At 39.5% G+C, this 21,852-nt stretch overlaps 1 protein-coding gene across 5 annotated transcripts in view; it reads left to right on the top strand.

The window, feature by feature from the left end:
• CCDC191 (coiled-coil domain containing 191) overlaps positions 1–21,852 on the top strand; it is an 89,975-nt gene that overhangs the window by 23,358 nt on the left and 44,765 nt on the right. For all 5 annotated transcript variants that reach the window (XM_086675383.1, XM_086675381.1, XM_086675379.1 and 2 more), the window contains one exon: positions 11,363–11,553. In XM_086675383.1, the coding sequence (XP_086531509.1) occupies positions 11,363–11,553 (191 nt within the window). The remainder of the gene's footprint in view (positions 1–11,362; positions 11,554–21,852) is intronic.

Consider the following 21,852-nt stretch of genomic DNA (forward strand, 5'->3'; position numbering starts at 1 on the left):
CTCTCTTCCCCTCTCACTTCCCCAACTCACATGCTCGTTCTCTCTCAAAAAACAAAAAAAAACACATTTGATGGAGGCATTTTGGACTGATGGGCAAAAAGTCATAATTGTTGAGATATAAACCAACAAGATTTCTGGTTAGGGTTTTGGCTTTAGGAATAGAGAGGGTAACATAGTAGGAGGAAATATTAAGAATTGGGATTAACGTTTTGAGAAAGATTGGCAAGGACTCTTAGATGCTGCATCTTTCACAGGACAGATGGCATTGGTGTGTCCTCCTAAAATAACAGTTCAGATTTCTGAAGGAAAATAGGAAAGGAGATGAGTACTCAGGGGGCCATCTAGAGAATGCGTGAGGAAAACGTGCCATGGTATATTGTCCAACCAATGAGAGATTAATAAGACATGTGTTCTCTGTAAGCTTAAGTTTTAAATTTTATTGAAGTTCACTGTACAGGAAGAAATAATGTATGTTTTAGATAGAAGTGGCTAGGTATAAATTTTAGACATATGTAAAGAGTTTTATGAAATTAATGGTCTACCTAAAATAGATTACTCAGGTTTTTTTTTTTTTTTAAGTTTATTTATTTATTTTGAGAGAGAGAGAGAGAGAACGAGCTGGGGAGGGACTGAGAGAGGACAGAGGATCTGAGGTGAGCTCTGAGCTGTCAGCGCAGAGCCCCATGGGGGGCTCAAGTTCACAAGCCATGAGATCATGACCTGAGCTGAAGATGGATGCTTAACCGACTGAGCCACCCAGGTGCCCCCAGATTACTCAGTTTTAAAAGGACCAGCCATGGGGTGTCTGGGTGGCTCAGTCGGTTAAGTGCCCAACTTCGGCTCAGGTCATGATCTGTGAGTTCAAGTCCCGCATCAGGCTCTGTGCTGACAGCTCAGAGCCTGGAGCCTGCTTTGGATTCTGTGTCTCCCTCACTCTCTGCCCCTCCCCCACTCACGCTCTGTCCCTCTCCCTCTCTCATAAATAAACATTCAAAAAAAATTTTTTTAAAGGACCAGTCAGGAATTCCTGGGTGACTTAGTCAGTTGAGCATTGGACTGTTGATCTTGGCTCAGGTCATGATCCCAGGGTCATGGAATCAAGCCCTGAGTTTAGCTTGGAGCCAGCTTAAGATCTCTCTCTCTCTCCCTCTCCCTCTCCCTCTCCCTCTCCCTCTCCCTCTCCCTCTCCCTCTCCCTCTCCCTCTCCCTCTCCCTCTCCCTCTCCCTCTCCCTCTCCCTCTCCCTCCCCCTCCCCCTCCCTCTCCCTCTCTCTCCCTCTCCCTCTCCCTCTCCCCCTTTACCCATCCCCCACATGCACACATATTCTGTCTTTAAAATTAAAAAATTAAAAAACGATCAGCCAGTATAATTTAAAAATTTGAGAGTATGAATAAATGATCTCTACTTCACACAGATTCTGCTTAGTGATCCTATACTTTATTGTTTTTAAGTTATTTTGAAATAATTGTAGACATACAGAAAAAGTTGCAAAAACAGTACACAGAGTACCTGAATACCCTTCACCCAGCTTTCCCCAATGTTACCATCTTATGTAAGCATAGCATAAATATCAAAACTAGGAAATTAACCTTGGTACAACACCATTAAATACATTAAATAAACCACAGACCTTATTAGGATGTCACCAGTTTTTTCACTAATGTCCTTTTTTCTATTCCAGGACTCAGTCCATAATTCTACATTAGGGAATACCTAGGAGTATATATACCGAGGACTCAATCCATAATTCTGTTTCATTTAGTTGTCACATCTTCTTTGTCTCTTCCAGCTTTGTGACAGCTCCTCAGTCTTTCCTTCTCTTTTATGACCTTGACATTTTTTTAAGGGTACTGATCAGGTATTTTGTAGAATGCCTCTCAGTTGAGGTTTTCTGATATTTTCTCCTGCTTAGATTGAGATTATACATTTTTGGTGAGATTACTTAAAGAAGTGATGCTGTGCCCTTCTCAGTATCGTATCAGGGTGTACAAGTGTTAATATGCTAGGTTTCTATACTATAAAGTTACTATTTTTCCTTTGGAATGTCTTAGAAGAAATATTGTAAAACTATGCAAATATTCTGTTTCTTCTTAAACTTTCACTTACTAATTTTGGCATCTATAGGTAGATAGATCTTGCCTGCAACATTAATGTATTTGTCTAATGATGATTTTGTATTTCCCTCATTTCTTTTCCATTTATTAACTGAAATTCTTCTAGAAAGAAAACCTGTCCTTTCTCCCCAATTTATTTATTTATTCAATTACCTACTTTTATCAGTATGGGCTCCTAGATAGGTATTTTATTCTATGGGTTATAATCTATTATTATCGTTGTTTACTTTGTTACTCAAATTGTTCTAACTTTGGCCATTGGGAAATCTTTCAGGTTGATTTCTTTGTTCTTTCAAAATATTTCCATTGTTTTGGGGGCACTTCCTTTCTTTCTGGCACCATAGGACATTCCAGGCCCATCTTGTATTTTCCCTGTTCCAGCCCTGGAATGAACCACTTCTACACGGAACTCTGGTTTCTTTATTGGAGAATAGTATTTAGAAACCAAGATCTGAATAGTAGGTGCTCTCCGTGCTCCTGGGGTGTCATTGCTTGGCAGACAGAGCTGGGAAATACATGTGTGTGTAGTAACCCACGCATGCACCCACATTATTTGTATTTCTGTGTCTGCCTATCTGTATACATACTAAAATCATACTGGTTCATACTGGTTCAGTATGAGTTCATACTGGTATCTCTAATTCCAGTGCAGTTACACAGGGATCATGCTATTCTCCCTCTTCCTTATTTATCAGTTATTTCTATAACTGTCTGTATGTTTATTAAAATAATCATAAGTTCATAATGATACCTTCAACTCTAATCCAGCACCACGGGTTTCAGTATAGCCCCTCCCCCTTGCTGATTTAGAATTCCTTTTTCAGACAGTGAGAAACCTGACACCCATTATCAAAAATCTATTTACTTATTCTAATATACTATAGAAGTAGTTTCAGAATTGCCAACCCATACTGCTATGTAAACAAATATACTAACCAGAGTATAGTATTTGTACATTATCTTCATTTTCAATCTTATGCAGCCAGAATATTGTTACTTAGGTTGGTTCTGTTCTTCCCCTTCCCCTCTCCCTTCCCTTCAGTGTGATTATGTTGTTCATTTGTAATATTGTCCGTGAACCTGTAATTCTGATTTCCCCAGTGTATATGAGTATAACTGAGACATGGAGAGAATCCACCTACCAGACTCCTCTGGCTTTTACATAGACTTGGCTGGAGACAGGATAGGCCTCTGGTAAATGCCATGGAGTAGCTCATTACCTTGGCCCTAGTCCACATTCCTACCCTGGTTCTAAATGAGCCTAAAGCTGCCCTTGGGAAATGAAACTTAAAACACTCAGCAGCCTAAATATGATCACAGGATAAAAAGGGGGAAAATGCCTAGCTGGCTTGCAGAGAGTGACTAGATAGCAGGAAACTTGTCAGCACCCTCAAAATGGTTCACTGGCACAAACCCAACAGCCAGCTATACAGAGTATTTACAGGAGGACTGGAAAGAATCTGTTTCTAGGAGTTGTTCTAGTTCAGTCTCCTTTAATTCTTGTAATTCTTTGTGCTTTGACTCTGGATTCTATTTGTTCCCCCCTAAACAATCTCTTAACATCACATTTGGGCCAAGTTATTTAATAGGAGACTTTCTGAGAGAAACTGAGTGGGCCCTCTTATCCAAACAAAAGCTCAGGTGCAGCACTATGCATGCATCTTTCCCACATACTTCATTGCCAGCTCTCTTTGTTTTATTAAAAACATCTGTTTTTGCATAGAAACCATCTACTTCATTTTCTCTCCTAGTTTCTCTTTGATCTTGCAGTGAAATCTCTTAGGGAGATTCAGCAATCCACATGTCATTGCTAATTAGCAGAAACAACAAGGGATTAACTATGAAACTCATACTATTTGGAAAATGGCCTTCTGAATTCTTGCCCTATCTTGAAATACATTTTATGTCTTGTTAATAAGATAAGAAAGTCTATGAAACAAGACTTGGGAAAGTTGAAGAGAACAATGAAACATGGGTTAATACTAACTGAAATCTTAACTCTGTGGGGGAGGGTTTTGGTTTGCTTATTTGGTTGGGTTTTTCTGTTAGAGAGTAAGATAATAGTGACCCCCAGGAAATCATTGTTAATGTTATGCTTATGGCATAGCGCCTTCCAAAAGGCCACCCCAAACGAAACCAAGGGAACATGGGGATATATGGAAAAGAAGCCTAGATTTTTCTAACAAGATGATGAAAACAGTAGTTAAGTACCTCATTTATATAGCACGATTCATCCCTAGAGATCTTAGTTACATCGGGACTGCCTACACGCCACTGAGGTAAAGCCATTTCTGAGCTGAAACATAGCAACCATCCTCTCAGCAATGTTGTCTGTGTTTGGGGAAGGAAATGAAGGAAAGCCTTTTTGCAAATAAAACTGTAGGGAAAGAAATGTCAGGCACACACATGAAGGACATTGGCTCTAAGCTATTGGTAAAGACCATGTGTGGTATCATTTTAGGAGGGGTTTGAAACATTATTATGTTTTACTTCATGTAGCTAACTCTGGAAAATATCCAAGTAAAATTTGATCAGTATTAGTAAGGAGATTGTTTATTTTGTTGTTCTGCTCTTCCTTACCCTCATCCTCTGAGTAACTAGGGTTTCCCATTCTCACAGAAGGGACAGTGAGAGCCAGGTTACCAAAATATCGTGCTGGGGTTTTGCTTTTCAAAATGCCATGAAGCTGTTTGATCCAGAGGTTCCAATTCATGTATATGTAATTGTATGTCTTTTGAAAAAAGTTCTGATTAAATTCTGCTTTAAGAAAAAATAAGAGCTTTTGGCATAAATGGAGCCCATTCTATAAAATTTTATGAGTTGACTATCATTTCCCCTAAATGCTAGACATTTTGGGTGAATATATATAAGGATCTTGAGAACCATATTGGTAGAAACAAATGACATTACATCATTGTCTTACTGTCAGACTACCCTGGAGGTGAACCTAGCATTTGTCTAATATATTCTGAGATGAGCTGTACTCTCGGCATAGTTTGAGGGTGTGTGGCTGAGGTGGGAGAATGCACAGGGAGTGGGGATTGGTAGGAGGGAAGAAATTTGGAAGAGGAAGAGAGAGGAAAAGAGAGAAGTGATGGGAAGCAGTGGGTCTGCCCTCCCTAAGACAGGAGGCCCTGAAAACCGGTCTAAGCTACATTGAGGAAGGAGCCTTATCCTAATGAATAGTCAGGTTATAGGCTATATCATGATCATTCTTTAAAACAGCCAGGGATATTTGTTGGTTAACAATTTACTGTATGAGGATGCCTAGGTGGTTCAGTCGGTTAGGCATCCAACTCTTGATTTCAGCTCAGGTCATGATCGTAGTTCATGAGTATGAGCCCCACATCTGGCTCTGTGCTGACAGGTGTGGAACCTGCTTGGGATTCTCTCTCTCCCTCTCTCTCTCTGCCCCTCCCCTGCTCGCACTCTCTCTCTCTCTCAAAATAAATAAATAAACTTAAAAAAAAAAAAGAATTTACTATATGGTAAGACTAAGCAACTTCTTTCTGAAATTGTACTATTTCTGAAGAGAAGCAGAATTAGATAATTAAAGCAACATTATTGCTTAGCAGAATTCAGAATTTACAAAATGCCCTAATGTTGGCAAATACACAGTGACACATATATGTGTGATGTGATGTAATGTCTGATGTATAGAATTTATTTTTAAATACTCCAGGGGATGGGGCGCCTGGGTGGCGCAGTCGGTTAAGCGTCCGACTTCATCCAGGTCACGATCTCACGGTCCGTGAGTTCGAGCCCCGCGTCAGGCTCTGGGCTGATGGCTCAGAGCCTGGAGCCTGTTTCCAATTCTGTGTCTCCCTCTCTCTCTGCCCCTCCCCCGTTCATGCTCTGTCTCTCTCTGTCCCAAAAATAAATAAACGTTGAAAAAAAAAATTAAATACCCCAGGGGAAAACAAAATGAATGGAGGAGACATGCAACAAGATTAGCAAAATGCTGATAATTTTTGAAGCTGAATGAGGGGTTTATTCTTCTACTTTTGGGTATGTTTGTTAAATTTCTGTAATAAGGGGTATTTTTGTGTGTGGGATTTTTTTTTTTAAGTTTAAAAAAGGAAGGAGAAAAAAGCTAAGTACCGAAGTTAAAAGAGCATCACACCTTCCAGGATATAACAAAAGTAGCTTTTTGTCTGTAACCAGTGTTAACATTTTGCACAGCGGTTTTGCACAGTGGTAGTTGTCCAAGTTTAGGCCTTTGGGCTTCTCCGTGGAACCAGGCGTTGTCCAGGTCTCAGTGCTGTGGGCAGGGAACTGAATGTATTTTCCCTAATGTAATTAATTATAGGAGTATTTAATGTTGGGGTAGGGGACACAATGACTTCCTCTCTTTTCTTTGGGGCGTAATGATGAAAATCAGGAATAGGGTGCGTCACAGGGTACTCCTTCTCAGGGGCATGAATTTTTGCCTGAATAAGGATCTTCCTTTCCCCACCCCCCAGGATTGCATAGGTTCTATGGGGCCTTTAGCCTAGCTCTGTTGGTCCCCAAAAGGAAAATAGTTGAGGATTGCCTCCTGTTGTAGCTATAGAGTGCCTGTTCCTCTTGGCCAGGGAGCAGCCAGGGGTCACCTGGGGCCCCACAGAGCCTGTGGTTTTATTGCTAACATCGGAGCAATAACATTGGTCAACGCCCCCCCAGCACTAGTTGCACCACAGTTAGTTCTGTTCAGTTCTGTTCAGAAATAAACTGTAAACTTGTTGACATTTTTGTCCTCTTTACAATGCATTGTTTATTTTTCCATGACTGAGAATTTTGATGCAATTATCATGGAGATTTCTGACAAAAGGGAAATAGCTGAGGAATTTTGATGAGTTCCCCACTTCATTAATCAGAACAAGTGTCTCTAGTGACAGGGTCAGAATTACAACGAAGATTAGATAGCAAATTGCTGTTCCACCTGATGCCAATCATTCCCCACGACAGCAGTGTGATTACACGTCAGGGAAGAGCTTTTCTTGCCAACAAAATGAGGGCAACTCCAGTGCAGGTAATAAATTTAGCAGGGCGAGCTGTCATTTCTCCTCTTGAGTGGAGTCCTTAACGATCAGAGGATGTCTTATGGAAGATTTTGAGAGGATGAGAAGCATTTCCCTTAAAAACTTACTCAATTTCACTTTGTGTAGTATTTTGTTTTATAAATTATTATAGATATGTATTTAGGAACAGTCTTTCCCACAGTGATTTTCTGTATTTTACTTACCTGTACAAAGCCTTAACTCTCACCACAACTACGTTAAAAAGATGTGCAAGTTAGGGGGCGCCTGGGTGGCGCAGTCGGTTAAGCGTCCGACTTCAGCCAGGTCACGATCTCGCGGTCCGTGAGTTCAAGCCCCGCGTCAGGCTCTGGGCTGATGGCTCAGAGCCTGGAGCCTGTTTCCGATTCTGTGTCTCCCTCTCTCTCTGCCCCTCCCCCGTTCATGCTCTGTCTCTCTCTGTCCCAAAAATAAATAAACGTTGAAAAAAAAAAATTTAAAAAAAAAAAGATGTGCAAGTTAGTAAAAAGAATATATAACCGTAGTTGAAAATCTATCAGAAACAAAACATGGTACAGAAATAAAGGAACTAGGTAAGAAATGGAGGGAGGTCAGAATAGTTGTCTGATGAGTTAAAACATTAAATTCTGAGGGGCGCCTGGGTAGCTCAGTCGGTTAAGCGTCGGACTTCGGCTCAGGTCATGATCTCACGGTTCATGGGTTCGAGCCCCGCGTTGAGCTCTGTGCTGACAGCTCAGAGCCTGGAGCCTGCTTTGGATTCTGCGTCTCCTTCTGTCTCTCTGCCCCTCCCCTGCTCATGCTCTGTCTGTCTCTCTCTCTCTCTCAAAAATAAATAAACATCAAAGAAAAACACCCATTAAATTCTGAAACCAAATTTATTGAATAATATGTATTAAACAGAATGTATTCCTCTTCCAACACAGTTGTGACTTTCAATAATAGTTCTTGTTTCAAAGAGCAAAAGGATAGAGCACTATTGTAGTGGCACTGAAAGGAGAAGCAGGCCCGGGAACAGCAGGGACTCAGCTGGGGGGAGAGGTAATAGAGAGAATAAATAGATCATGACTATGGAAGTATGCCACTTCTCATCACTTCTAAATAAAAGCAGAGTGCTAGCATCTTCCAGAGAAGACAGGACTGAGAGTATTTTCCTTTCCCAAATACTTTCCTCCAAGTACATTTATGGGAATCCTATTTGCCGAAATAATGTTTGCCATGAATCAAGAATAACTAAGTGGCTATTTTTGATTCACACTTTTATTTATTTATTTTTTTTACTTTAATGAGATTGCTCTTTTGAGTAGTCAGGAAAGACCAATCACAAGTGAATTTCGAGAAAGCAGTTGCTATGAGGGCTCCTGGGTGGCTCAGCTGGGTGAGTTTCCAATTCTTGATTTCTACTCAGGTCATGATCCCAGAGTTGTGGGATCAAGCCCTGCATTGGGTTCTGCTCTGAGTGTGGAGACTGCTTAAGATTCTGTCTCTCCCTCTGCCACTCTCCCCTTCTCATGCTCTCTCTCTCTAAAATAAAATGTATTAAAAAAAAGAAAAGAAAAGAAAGCAGTTGCTGTGAGTCTGTCACTTGGCTGTTACTAACTTTTATGTAGTGAAACTGAATCATAGATCGTTAAAACTGATCATTTTGCCCTTAAAGTCTAATCTTAACTATTTCCACTTGATCTTAGCCAAACGGCCGAGAAGCGATAATCTTAATTATAAAGACATATAATGACAATAGCATTTATTAACACAAATTTTGCCCTTTTAAATTCACATATGTTCCAGCAGTGCTCTTCTACCATAGTAAGGTATATATTGAGTTTTTTCTCTTTCAGTATAAAAGCAGCAAAAAATTTGCCCTTCATTTTTAAAAAGAAGACTTTTTGCCTAATATAGATTGGGTCATCAGGATGCCAGAATATTTCAGTATTAACCTTAGGTATGCCACTAGCTTTTCACTCTGTGAATTTAGTGATTAACCCTTCTCTACTTGAAGTTTAGCTTTGTAAAGTAAATCATAATATCTGCAGTCTCTCCATTTGGTAATGATGGTCTACAAATTAATAAAACAGTGCATGTAATATTGTGCTTACAGCAATGCTTTGAACTTTGTAGACAAGGAATATAGAAATCCAAGAAGGACACTGTTAATAGTGTTATTATTGTCCAGGTGGATTATGTTTATACTATTTCATCATTAGAAACATTCCAGGAGTTAAAATTAGAGATAGCTACACACAGAATATTTCATCAGATCGTTCAGGAGGAATATCTTAAATGAATCTGGTATTTTCTTTTGACAATGACACACAAGTTAACAATATATTTTTTTTCCATGGTCTATTTTGTGGGTTAGATAGGCAAATAATGCAAAAAGTATATCCCCTCAACTTGGTAGCTATGTGTCTTTTCTTTTTTATGACTGCAGGCATATCCTGTATTCAGCAAATGTCCCTTCCTCTCTCCCTCTCTTTTCCCTTCTTCCCTCTTTTCCTCCCTCCTTCCCTCCCTCCTTCCCTTCCTTCCATGGCATCTAAGGTAAACGTCTGCACAGTATTCCCTCATTTGACATAATGGAAAGGGAACAAGGGCTTTTTAAAGTTTGCCATGGTTTCTCCTGATAAATAACAATAGGGAAGATTTTGTAGTTTGTCTAAATGGAAATATAACTGAATTCTTGTTATTCCTGGACAAATGGTCTATTTGTAAGAATTCCAACATATGCTTCCTTCCTAATGTTATCAATCTTTCAATTTATATATCCTCTCTCCCTATAATCTCTCAAAAGGAGAGATTATATCTTAACTTTGTTCAGAGTTCCCAAATTTAAACGCAGTGGTGGTTGCTTACTAAATGTTGAAATAGTGAAAGATAAGTATTGTTACACAGATAGAAGCAGTAAGTACAGATGATCCTGGTAGAGCTAACAAGTGCTTGAAGCTGGTCATTAGGCATTCCCTATACTTCCCACAAAGTCACTTTCTATGAAGTTACTTTGTTTTATTGCTACCAACACGGATTTTCCATTTCTATTCATGGGACCCACTCCCTTCCTTCTGGAGGCTCACAGTCTAGTAGAAACCAGTGAACAGGTGATTATAATACAGTGTAATGAGAGTTTTGATAGAAGAAGCAGAGGTTGCTGAGAACACAGTGGAAGGGCACTGAGATTTGCAGAAAGTAGTTGTGATAGGAGAACTTCCAGGGAGAAGTGAGTCCTGAAGTAGTCAGATAAAGAGAGGGCAGAAATGGAGGACCAAGAAATTAGTATGAACATAGGAAGGTGTTAAGCAGTGTGGTTGATATAAGGCCAAGAGCTGAAAGTTATGTGATGTGGTGGGAACATTAAGTTTACTGTGAAGGTGGAAGATGAAGGCAACGACTAGATCTCAGAGATTTTCTCAAACCAGAGAGTAAAGTACTTCTCTGGGGATATCTTTAGGGTCAGTGGAACTTGTCTTACTTGTTGTCAGATGCATGGAGTGGAAGATCACAAGCATCGTGAGCATCTAGTCTCTCTAGACCTGCTCACCAAAGCTCTCCCATGGTCATGGTAGCCCAGCTGAAGCTGTTTTAGCTATCCTGTTTCCAGACACCAGAGACCCCCATTCCATCCTCATGGGATCTTCTATATTCCTTTGTGTAGGATATCAGCAGGTGTTAGTAACAGAAATTAACTAATTGGTTGGTACTTTATTTTATTAAGTTTATTTTATTTATTTATTGGGGAGGAGGGCACAGAGAGAGAGGGAGAGAGAAAATCCCAAACAGGCTCTGCACTGCCGGCACAGAGCCCGATGTAGGGCTCAAACCCATGAACTGTGAGATCATGACCTGAGCTGAAATCAAGAGTCAAATGTTTAACCCACTGAGCCACCCAGGCGTCTGAATCAGTTGGTATTTTAAGCTCCAAGACAAGTTGGCCATCCTCCTAGAAGCAGGTGTTTCAAGCTTTTCAAAAAAGTCCCTTAACTGGGGTCTTAGATATGACTGCTACTCCAGCTTCCCAAAGGACTGGTGCCTGAGAATGAGAATTAAGTACTATAGTTTAAGCCACGAGCCTCAGCTGCATGACTTGAATAGTTATACTTGGTTCTCCTTCCATCAAGACGACAGTTGCTAGATTTGTTAGAAAAAGTATGAGGGGGATACCTGAGGTGACAGCTCTCAGTATTAGATATTACAAACACTAGAGCCAATCAGTGGTGATTTTCCACGTTTCCATTGCAGTGTCAAAAACGGTATTTCTCTGCCTGGCACAAGCTGATCCTTGATCATAGGATCAAGCTGGGAAAAGCTGGGACCCTGTCTGACTGGAAGTTTCAACTGAAAGTCCTGCGGGCCTGGAGAGACTACACAAGATCCCAGAAGTTGGCACGGGAGACTCAAGCCATGGAAAATTACCTTAGGGAAGAAAACAGGTACTATTATCTGTACCATGAAAATCCTTCTGGTGTATTATAGGACATTTTTCCTCCTGAAGAATCCCAAAATAATCTAAAAATTATGTTCACTAGAATCATCTCATCCATTATAAAATGTGGTAATCACTGTTTTTCTATATTACATCCCAAACTAGAAAATTTTAACTGAGGGGCACCTGGGTGGCTCAGTCAGTTAAGCATCTGACTCTTGATCTCAGCCCAGGTCTTAATCTCAGGGTCATAAGTTCGCGCTGGGCATGAAGCCTGCTTAAGAAAAAGAAAAAGAAAAAAAAAAACATTTTAACTGAAAAGTGTAAGCAAAGATTTCATTAAAATATACTGATGCACATGCTCTCCTTTTGAAGAAAACAAGTACTATGTTTTTTCCTTGCCCTCTGGATGTCGTAGCATTGCACCTTGGACCATTTTACCAATTCAGAAGACAGAGTTTGGTTTATATGCCAGTAATTCTCACTGATGGAAATACCTGTCTGCACGCTGAATGTTAATTAGGAACACAGGGAACATCCATCTGCCAAGGTGATTCCCCCCACTCCTCTGTCTTCTGTCCCACACCTTATTTAGAGGTTTTTGACACCTTTATGTCAGCTCTCTCTTATGCTTATGAATGACACAGAATTTGTCTTCAAATAAAACTTCCTTTGTTCTGTCATCTTAAAATTATATACATTTTCTTCTATTCATTTCCAAGTTTAGCTCTGCATCCTTGAACCAAAATCATGGGTATAGAAGGAACCATTTGTTTGTTTGGGGACAGGGGCAGTTTATGTGCTTATGTGTAATCACTTCTCTTACCAGCAACTCTTATTCAGGGTGAAAACTTGAATGAATTGTGTGTGAAACCATTGTTATGTAGAAGGAAATGCTGCCCCCTGGAGTTGTGCAGCTGTGTGACAGCATCAGGCCCTGGGGTGGATACACAGGAGTCTGAAGCCCTTTTATGGGGAAGACAAGATCTAGAAGCAGGACAGGGGCTGAGCAGCATCATAAACCATCAAGTGCATAAATCATCCCCTCTGCCACTGAGAACTTAGCAGAAGTAAGTGTCACACTGACTGAGCAGGCTCCTACAGAGTGCCAGGAAGGGCTTGATCAGGAAGGTGGGTCTTGAGCCAGACTTTGTACCATAAATAGGATATTCCTAGGTGGGGATGGGGAGATGAGGTAATGGCACTTGGTGTAGCCATTCAGGTTGGCCAGAGATCATCAAGCATGTGGTTTCTCAAGTTCATCAATTTGTGAAAGGCCTTGAATGCCAAGACAAGGAGTTTAGGAATTCTTTGGTAAATAAAGGTGAAGGCTTGATAGTTTTTAAGCAGAGGGATGACTTAGTCAATTTCCCTTTCTTTACAGTATGCTAGGGGGAAAAAAAAAGGTCAGCTTAGAAAACTCTTTCCCATAATTCATTTCTAAGTTCTTAGGACCTAGTGATTCATATAAGGAATTGGGATGATAGCTTACTGAAAAAGGAATAGCTAGCAAGATATGCTGGGTAAAGGAGAGAAACACTGGAGGTGCTGTGAAAGGGAAGTGACATAAATGATGGTATGAAGGGAGTGGAAACTGAGTGTTGAAGTTAAACATGGCTGTGAAATTTACATACCAGAAGAAACTTGTAGAAGAAAAATATGAAGAACTTGAGATTTCATTGCAATTAAACTGCTTAAATATGAAATCACTAAATGGGGATTTCATAATAGCATTATGTGCCAATTTTTTTTTTAAGATCTTAGAACGTCTCGTATCTGTGAATTATTTTCAGGTGTCTATTTTTAAACATTCAGAATGGGTACTACATTTTTTTTAAGTGCCAGAGTTAGAAAATACTTAACTTGTAATAATTTTTTTACTACAGAACTTTAGAGCAAAAAAATTTAGAGCAGAAAGCCACCTCAAGGATCGTCTGATCCTGCCTGTCATTTTACATATGTTAAAAGTAAGGCCTAGAGAGAGTAAACGACTCTCTCAAGGTCCAAAGGGTGAGAGTAGCTAGTCCAGGACTAGACTCTGGTCTCTTTGCTTCTGATCCAAATGCTCTTTCCTGTACCACACTGCTTCTGTACTAAATGTTATATAACATCTAAGTGGTGGTTCCCCAAGACAGCTGTATTTTTCATTTGTGTGGCAATTTACTTTAGATGGCTGCAGATGAAAAATAAAGCAGTGATTAACAAATGACAAGACATGCTGGAAACATATTAGTAGTAAGAAGCTACTAGATACAAACCATCCTTTGTGCTGCTTTCCCAAATCCCTGGCTGTCTGCATGTTTTTCTTTGTTCTAGAAAGAAGGATGGGATATTAAAAGTGGGGAAAAGCTCTAAGTTAGCTACTATAAGCAGAAACCAAGAAACATTAGTGGGATTGAGGGTGTCTGGAGAGCTGGGTTCTTTTCTGTGTTCATCAGAGTTTCTCCTAGTATCTCAGTAGACACCAAATACACATTTGCTGAATAATAAGTGAGTCAATGAGGAGTTTATTTGCTTCCTCTTTTGCAATTTAACTTGACAGTGTTTTCAAGTATTTTTTTCCCTAAATAATGAGCTCAAGGGATATAATGGGTTACTAACCATAGAAACTAAACACTTACCAGATTGGCAAAGCACAGGTGGTTCTGTGGCCCATCCATCTGGACATGGAAATTATTTGCTATGCCCGTTACTCAGATGTCAGCTGTGCCTTCATCCTCCAGCTCTTGCATCCGCACTTGTTTCTGACACCTGAGATTTCCCTCACTGGCCAGTTCCCCCATGCAAGGCCTAGCTTTCCTGGCTTCCTTCCTTCCTTCCATCCTTCCGTCCTTCCGTCCTCCCCTTTTTCCTTTCTTTAATTTTCTTTTGTTCTTTCTCCTATTTTTGTCTGTCTCTTTTCTTTTAAAAGTAGTTATGGTAATGGTGTTATAAAATTTCAATACAATATTATAATATAATCTCAACCTTAACAAATATTCCCAAACCTGAGAATTTACTTGCTTAGGTAATACAATAAAACCCTGGTGCACATGCATAGTTAGACCCTTTGATGTGGTGGTGTTGGAATCTGAACTGTATTTTTACTTTGCTCAGCATGTTCACTTTTAAAAGCTGACTTCATTTCTTCCATTGCTCCTCTCTCCCTTCCTCTCTTAAATTTATGGCGAGCCCTAGACAAAATTAGGAAGGAGCGGGGTTTTCGACGTCTTCCACCAGCCCTTTTTGAGCCCCTGATTTCTCAGTTCTTTCCTGAGAAGCACCTCTGTTTTCCCCTCATTAACCTCTACATTACTTGCAGTCCTGCCCTCTTGTACCAGAGTTCTGGGCCTTTCCTGAAATATGCTTTTATCTCTTCCCTTTGTCCCTCAAGCCCCTCATGCTCTTTTACTGTAATCCTCAGTTGATGTTATCCCTCTCAGGAAACTGTGTATACTTTAACAGGCATGGTCTGGAAACAGTGCCCAATATGTAAGTGTTGGGGATTTGAGGGTACTGTGTGGCAGGCCAGTGGGAAAACTGGCTCTTTGACATCCCTCAAACTATGGTGTTCATTTGTTCACTTGTTCTTTCATTCTGTTTGATAGAATTTATTCTTTCAGCCAACCAGCTTTATTGACATTTACTGGGTACTAGGCTCTCTCCTAAGTACAGGGAGGAGGGACTTGAAAAAAGTGTTAAACACTTGCCTTCTAGGAGTTTTCCATTTAAGTGAAGTTAAACATGGCACCCAACTACTAAAAATAATTGCAACAGAAGGCAGCATAAGATAAATACTCGAGAGTGACATGGACTTGGCTATCGTGTGTTATAATCCCCTGAGGAGCTTTTTAAAAATAGGAATTCATGGGCCCCACCTTCTAAGAGACAGAATGTGGCGAAGTAGAAGAGGGCGTTTTTCAGTTTGGGGAAAAACTGGTAAATCAGCACATAGCTGGGGTGAGCCCACATGCTAGCCTAGAAGAGGGGAGGCTGGGTTGAAAATAGACTGTCAGGTCCCCATTTTCCCACACCTCATTTGAGCATTCTTTTGGGCAGTCACTTACAGCACCCCTCTGTGAATCATGTTTGATGCCCTTCCCTCCATGCTCACCTGGTATGAAGGCAAGAGGCCAGAAATTGCGTGGCTTCTGAAGCTGGTCAGGCTCCTCATATGTCTGTCATAGAGGCAGGGGGCCCAGATTTGCACTGCCTGGCTCACTTTAAAACCCTTTCAGACAGAATTGTGTTATCTTCTTTTTCCCTGTGGGCTACCTGGTGCATTACTGAATGCATTAGCTCGTTCATTCCTGCTCCTATTCATCCCAAATGCGACTGCTTGCACCGCTGCTGTTTTCATGCGTCAGATTTCAGGACTCAGATCACTAGTGTGTGCTTATTTATTTATCATTTTTCATATCCTTTTAAAAAATTCAAGACACTTTTTAGATATCTAGTAGTTTTGCCCTGAGACAGTGTTATCTTCCATGAGAATTTGTTCTCTATGTTTAGGGTGTGTGTGTGTGTGTGTGTGTGTGTGTGTGTGTGTGAATTAGATTTTTTTAAAAAACTCCTGTAGAACAAGCAATGTAAAGCCTTTTTTTTTTTTTTTTAGGGTGATACCATTTTTAGGAGGAATCTGAGGCTTAGAAGCTTCCAGGTACTTATCTAGTCACCCCTATCTATTCAGTTAGTCAGTGTTCTCCTGACTTACAGGTTCTAGTTCATGCACTGATCATGAAGTATCAATTCAGGTGTTGTTATAAACAGCATGGTTCAGGGGCACCTAGGTGGCTCAGTTGGTTAAACATCGACTTCAGCTCAGGTCATGATCTTAAGTTTGTGAGTCTGAGCTTTGTGACGGGCTCTGTGCTGACAGCTCAGAGCCTGGAGCCTGCTTCAGGTTCTCCCTCGCGCTCTGCCCCTCCCCCACTCATGCTCTGTCTCTCTCTCTCTCTCTCTCAAAAATAAATAAAAATGTTAAAAAATTAAAAAAATAAGAGACAGCATGGTTCATATTTAAACTCTTATTTAAACCCTAATAGTTTATTTTCTTTTTTAAACTTAAATTTTATTTTATTTTATTTTTACAATTTATTTATTTAAATTCAAGTTAGTTAACATACAGTGTAGTATTGGTTTCAGGAGTAGAACCCAGTGATTCATTACGTATATATAATACCCAGCGCTCATCCCAACAAGTGCCCTCCTTAATGCCCATCACCCATTTGGCCCAACCCCTCACCCACCTCCCCTCCAGCAACCCTCAGTTTGTTCTCTGTATTTCAGCGTCTCTTATGGTTTTCCTCCCTCTCTGTTTTGTGTCTTATTTTTCTCTTATTTTTTTATTATTAATTTATTTCTTTATATTTTTCATTTACATCCAAGTTAGTTAGCATATAGTGCAATAATGATTTCAGGAGTAGAATCCAGTGATTCATCCCCTACATATAATACCTAGTGCTCACCCCAACATGTGTCCTCCTTAATGCTCCTCACCTGTTTAGCCCATCCTCCCACCCCAAACCCCTCCAACAACCCTCAGTTTGTTCTCTGTATTTAAGAGACTCTTATCTTTTGTTCTCATCCGTTTTTATATTATTTTTGCTTCCCTTCTCTTATGTTCATCTGTTTTGTATCTTAAATTCCACATATGAATGAAGTCATGTGATATTTGTCTTTCTCTGACTAGTTTCACTTACCATAATACCTTGTAGTTCCATCCACGTAGTTGCGAATGGCAAGATTTCATTCTTTTCAATTGCTGAGTAATATTCCATTTTGTGTGTGTATGTGTGTGTATGTATGCACACACACACACACACACACACACACACACACACACACCATATCTTCTTTATCCATTCATCCGTTGATGGACATTTGGGCTCTTTCCATACTTTGGCTGTTGTCGATAGCACTGCTGTAAACATTGGGGTGCATGTCCCCTTCAAAACAGCATACCTGTATCCTTTGGATAAATACCTAGTAGTGCAATTGCTGGGTCATAGCATAGTTCTATTTTTAACTTTTTGAGGAACCTCCGTACTGTTCTCCAGAGTGGCTGCACCAGTTCGCATTCCCACCTGCAGTGCAAAAGGTTTCCTCTTTCTCCTCATCCTTGCCAACATTTGTTGTTGCCTGAGTTGTTAATGTTAGCCATTCTGACAGGTGTGGAGTGGTATCTCATTGTGGTTTTGATTTGTATTTCCCTGATGATGAGTGATATTGAACATCTTTTCATGTGTTTATTAGGCATCTGGATGTGTTCTTTGCAAGTGTCTATTCATGTCTTTTGCCCATTTCTTCACTTTTTTTTTTTTGTTTTTTGGGTGCTGAGTTTGATAAGTTCTTTATAGATTTTAAATACTAACCCCTTATCTGATATTAGAAGATACTGCAAATATCTTCTCTCTTTCTGTTGGTTGCCTTTTAGTTTTGCTAATTGTTTCCTTTGCTGTGCAGAAGCTTTTTATCTTGATGTGGTCCCAATAGTTCATTTTTGCATTTGTTTCTCTTGCCTCTGGAGATATATTGAGTAAGAAGTTGTTCTGGCTGAGGTCAAAGAGGTTTTTGCCTGCTTTCTCCTCTAGGATTTTGATGGCTTTCTGTCTTACATTTAGGTCTTACCTCCATTTTGAGTTTATTTCTTTGTCTGGTGTAAGAAAGTGGTCTAGGTTCATTCTTCTACATTCTTCTACATGGCACTGTCCAGTTTTCCTAACACCTTCAGTTTGCTGAAGAGACTGTCTTGGTTAGCCCATTCATTCTTTAGTAGGATGGTCTTTAGTCTCCAATAATTTGTTGTCTTTCCAAATTTTTTTCTTGTGGTTGATTACAAGTTTCATAGCGTTGTGGTCTGAAAATATGCATGGTATGATCTCGATCTTTTTGTACTTGTTGAGGGCTGATTTGTGTCCCAGTATGTGATCTATTCTGGAGAATGTTCCATGTGCACTGGAGAAGAATGTATATTCCACTGCTTTAGGATGAAATGTTCTGAATATATCTGTTAAATCCATCTGGTCCAGTGTCATTCAAAGCTGTTGTTTCTTTGTTGATTTTCTGCTTAGATGATATGTCCATTGCTGTAAGTGGGGTGTTGAAGTCCCCTACTATTATGGTATTATTATCAATGAGTTTCTTTATGTTCATGATTAATTGATTTATATATTTGCGTGTTTCCACGTTGAGGGCATAAATGTTTATAATTGTTAGGTCTTGGTGGACGTACCCCTTAATTATGATATAATGCCCTTCTTCATCTCTTGTTACGGTCTTTATTTTAAAATCTAGATTGTCTGATATAGGTATGGCTACTCGAGCTTTCTTTTGGTGACCATTAGCATGATAGATGGTTCTCCATCCCCTTACTTTCAATCTGAAGGTGTCTTTATGTCTAAAATTGGTTTCTTATAAATATCATATAGATGGATTTTATTTTCTTTTCCATTCTGATACCCTATGCCTTTTGATTGGAGCATTTATTCCATTAACATTTAGAGTGAGTGCTGAAAGATAGGAATTTATTGCTATTGTGTTGTCTGTAGAGTTGGAGTTTCTGGTGGTATTCTCTGGTCCTTTCTAGTCTTTGATGCTTTGGGTCTTTTTTTGTTTTGTGTCATTTTTTCTCCTCTCAGAGAGTCCTCCTTAAAATTTCTTGCAGGGCTGGTTTAGCGGTCATGAACTCCTTTAGTTTTTGTTGTCTGGGAAACTCTTTATCTCTCCTTCTATTTTGAATGACAGCCTTGCCAGATAAAAAATTCTTGGCCGCATATTTTTCTGATTCAGCACATTGAATATATCCTGCCACTCCTTTCTGGCCTGCCAATTCTATGGATAGGTCTGCTGCGAACCTGATCTGTCTTCCTTTATAGGTTAAGACTTTTTTCCCTTGCTGCTTTCATGATTCTTTCCTTGCCTGAGTATTTTGTGAATTTGACTATGATATGCCTTGATTGTCAGTTTTGTTGAATCTAATGGGAGTTCTCTGTGTTTCTTGGATTTTGATGTCTGTGTCTTTCCACAAATGAGGAAAGGTTTCCACTATAATTTGCTCACATAAAAACCTTCTACCCCTTTTTCTGTCTCTTCATCTCCTTGGACTCCTATGATTCAGATGTTATTCCTTTGTAATAAGTCACTGAGTTCTCTAATTCTTATAATGTGCTCCTTTGCATTAGTTTCCCTCTTTTTTACTGCTTCATTATTCCTACAAGTTTATCTTCTATATCCCCCCCCATTCTCTTGAAAAAGAAGAAAGGCTAAAATGGATTTAATATCAATCATAGTGACATGAAGCTTCCATAAAATCTCCAAAATACAGGGTTTAGGGAACTTCTGGGCAGGTGAACACATCCACATTGACACACCAAATACACGGGGACAGAAGCTCTTGTGCTTAGGACCCTCCCAGACCTCACCCTATATATCTCTTCATCTGGCTGTTCATTGGTATCCTTCATCATATATCCTTTAATTAACTGGTAAACATAAATGTTTCTCCAAGTTCTGTGAGCTACTCTGGCAAATTAACCAAACCCAAGGAAGGGGTGGTTGGAACTTACAGTCTATAGCCAATTGATCAGAAACACAGGTGATAGATAACCTGGTCTTGTGACTGGCATCTGAAGGTGGTAGGAGGAATGGGGGAAGATACTTATGGGACCGAGCCCTTAAACTGTGGGATCTGACACTGTCTTCAGGTAGAGGTGTCAGAACTGAGTTGAGTTCTTGGATACCCTGCTGGGTGTACAAGAATTGCTTGTTGGTGTGGGTAAAAACCTCCACACATTTGGTGACTAGAGTGCCAGAAGTGAGGTATTCTTTGAAAAGGTAAAAAAGACACACAGGTGACAAACAGTGGGGAGGAACTGGATTTTTCCCTACATGGGAAGGAAAATGGAGTTTTTCCATTATATATGGTCTTTAGCCTTTCTGTGCATGCAGTTATGTAAGTATGATGCGCAGTTTATATACTCGTGCCAGAAATTCCCATATTTCAGCTGGGAAGCATATTGGGACAGGATGTTTTCCAAAGGGAACTCTGTCCTTCATTTTATGATTAATTGGCAACTGTGTCTGAAACCATTTCTTTTGGTTAGCATACCTAAGTATTGCATTGGATTGAGGTTTTAAGACATAAGTGATTTTTCACTTTCAGAAATATTTATGTTTTTAATCTTTTAAAAAGTATAGAAATTAGCTTATTTGGACTATTGTCACTCTGCTGAGGTGAACTGCAGAGGAACGGGAGTAAAACCAGCGTTGTCTCTGGATCCCTGCCTTCTTCATGTCTACTCTTCCATCACAACCCTCAAATGTAGATATTTTAAACACACTTTGAAATCCCCTACATAGTCATTATAGAGTGGCTTGTAAGCACTATGGTGAACATGAAATTTTTACCCATTTTCTTACTGTTAGTCTTTTTGTTATACTTGCAGAAATATTTTTCTCTTTCCCTTTTTATAGTGTCCAAATAACTTCTTCCATGACAGTCAGAATCCTAGATCACTTTTTGCTGTTTATGCTGTAAAGACATGAAATTAACACATCAGATAAATTTCACACTCCCCCCCCCTTCCTGAGCAGATTGATGTAAATTGAATTTCACATTAATCAGACAGAGCAATATACATCTTCTATCCAGTTGAAATTTATGATTTTCACTTACTTAAGAAAAGTGCTATAGGCTTTCTATTTCTTTCACTATTTAAACATTGGTATTTTGGGAGCTTTTTCTTACCTGCATTGCTACCTGATTTATTATCCCTATTTCCTCTAAAATTTTTATTTCAAGGTTATTCTGTCTCATACTAGATAATTTATTTCCATCAAATTAAACTCCATGTATAAATGTTTATATTACCACCTATATTGTACTTTTATCACAAAAATATCAGTCTGTTAATCAAATATTGAGTACCTACATTAATACAGTAGAAGGAAGCAATTAAATACAATGAAATCCACTACTGGCAGAGTTGTTAGTGTTTATCCTGAATTTCATTATTTCAGTGGACTCTACTCTCACTAATTGGTTGTTTCATCCAATGCCTCTGACATAGGTTAAATTCTATAATACTAGAATAGTCTTTTTCAAACTAAGGGTTTTAACCCATTAATGGGACCTGAAATCAGACTCAAGATGACCTGTTTTTTAAAGAAATGGAATGCATCAGAAATGTCAGAATGCACCTCTGGTAGTAAGGGTAAATATTGTTTGGTGAAACTTTTGTTTCATTTAGATATGTTTTTGTTTCAAACATACACATATACCTATAAACTTGTATGTTGAGCCACGGTGTAACATTTTTCTTACTAT

This window comes from Puma concolor, chromosome C2 (genome assembly GCF_028749965.1).
Source record: "Puma concolor isolate L17-30 chromosome C2, mPumCon1.1.hap2, whole genome shotgun sequence".
Taxonomy (NCBI): domain Eukaryota; kingdom Metazoa; phylum Chordata; class Mammalia; order Carnivora; family Felidae; genus Puma; species Puma concolor.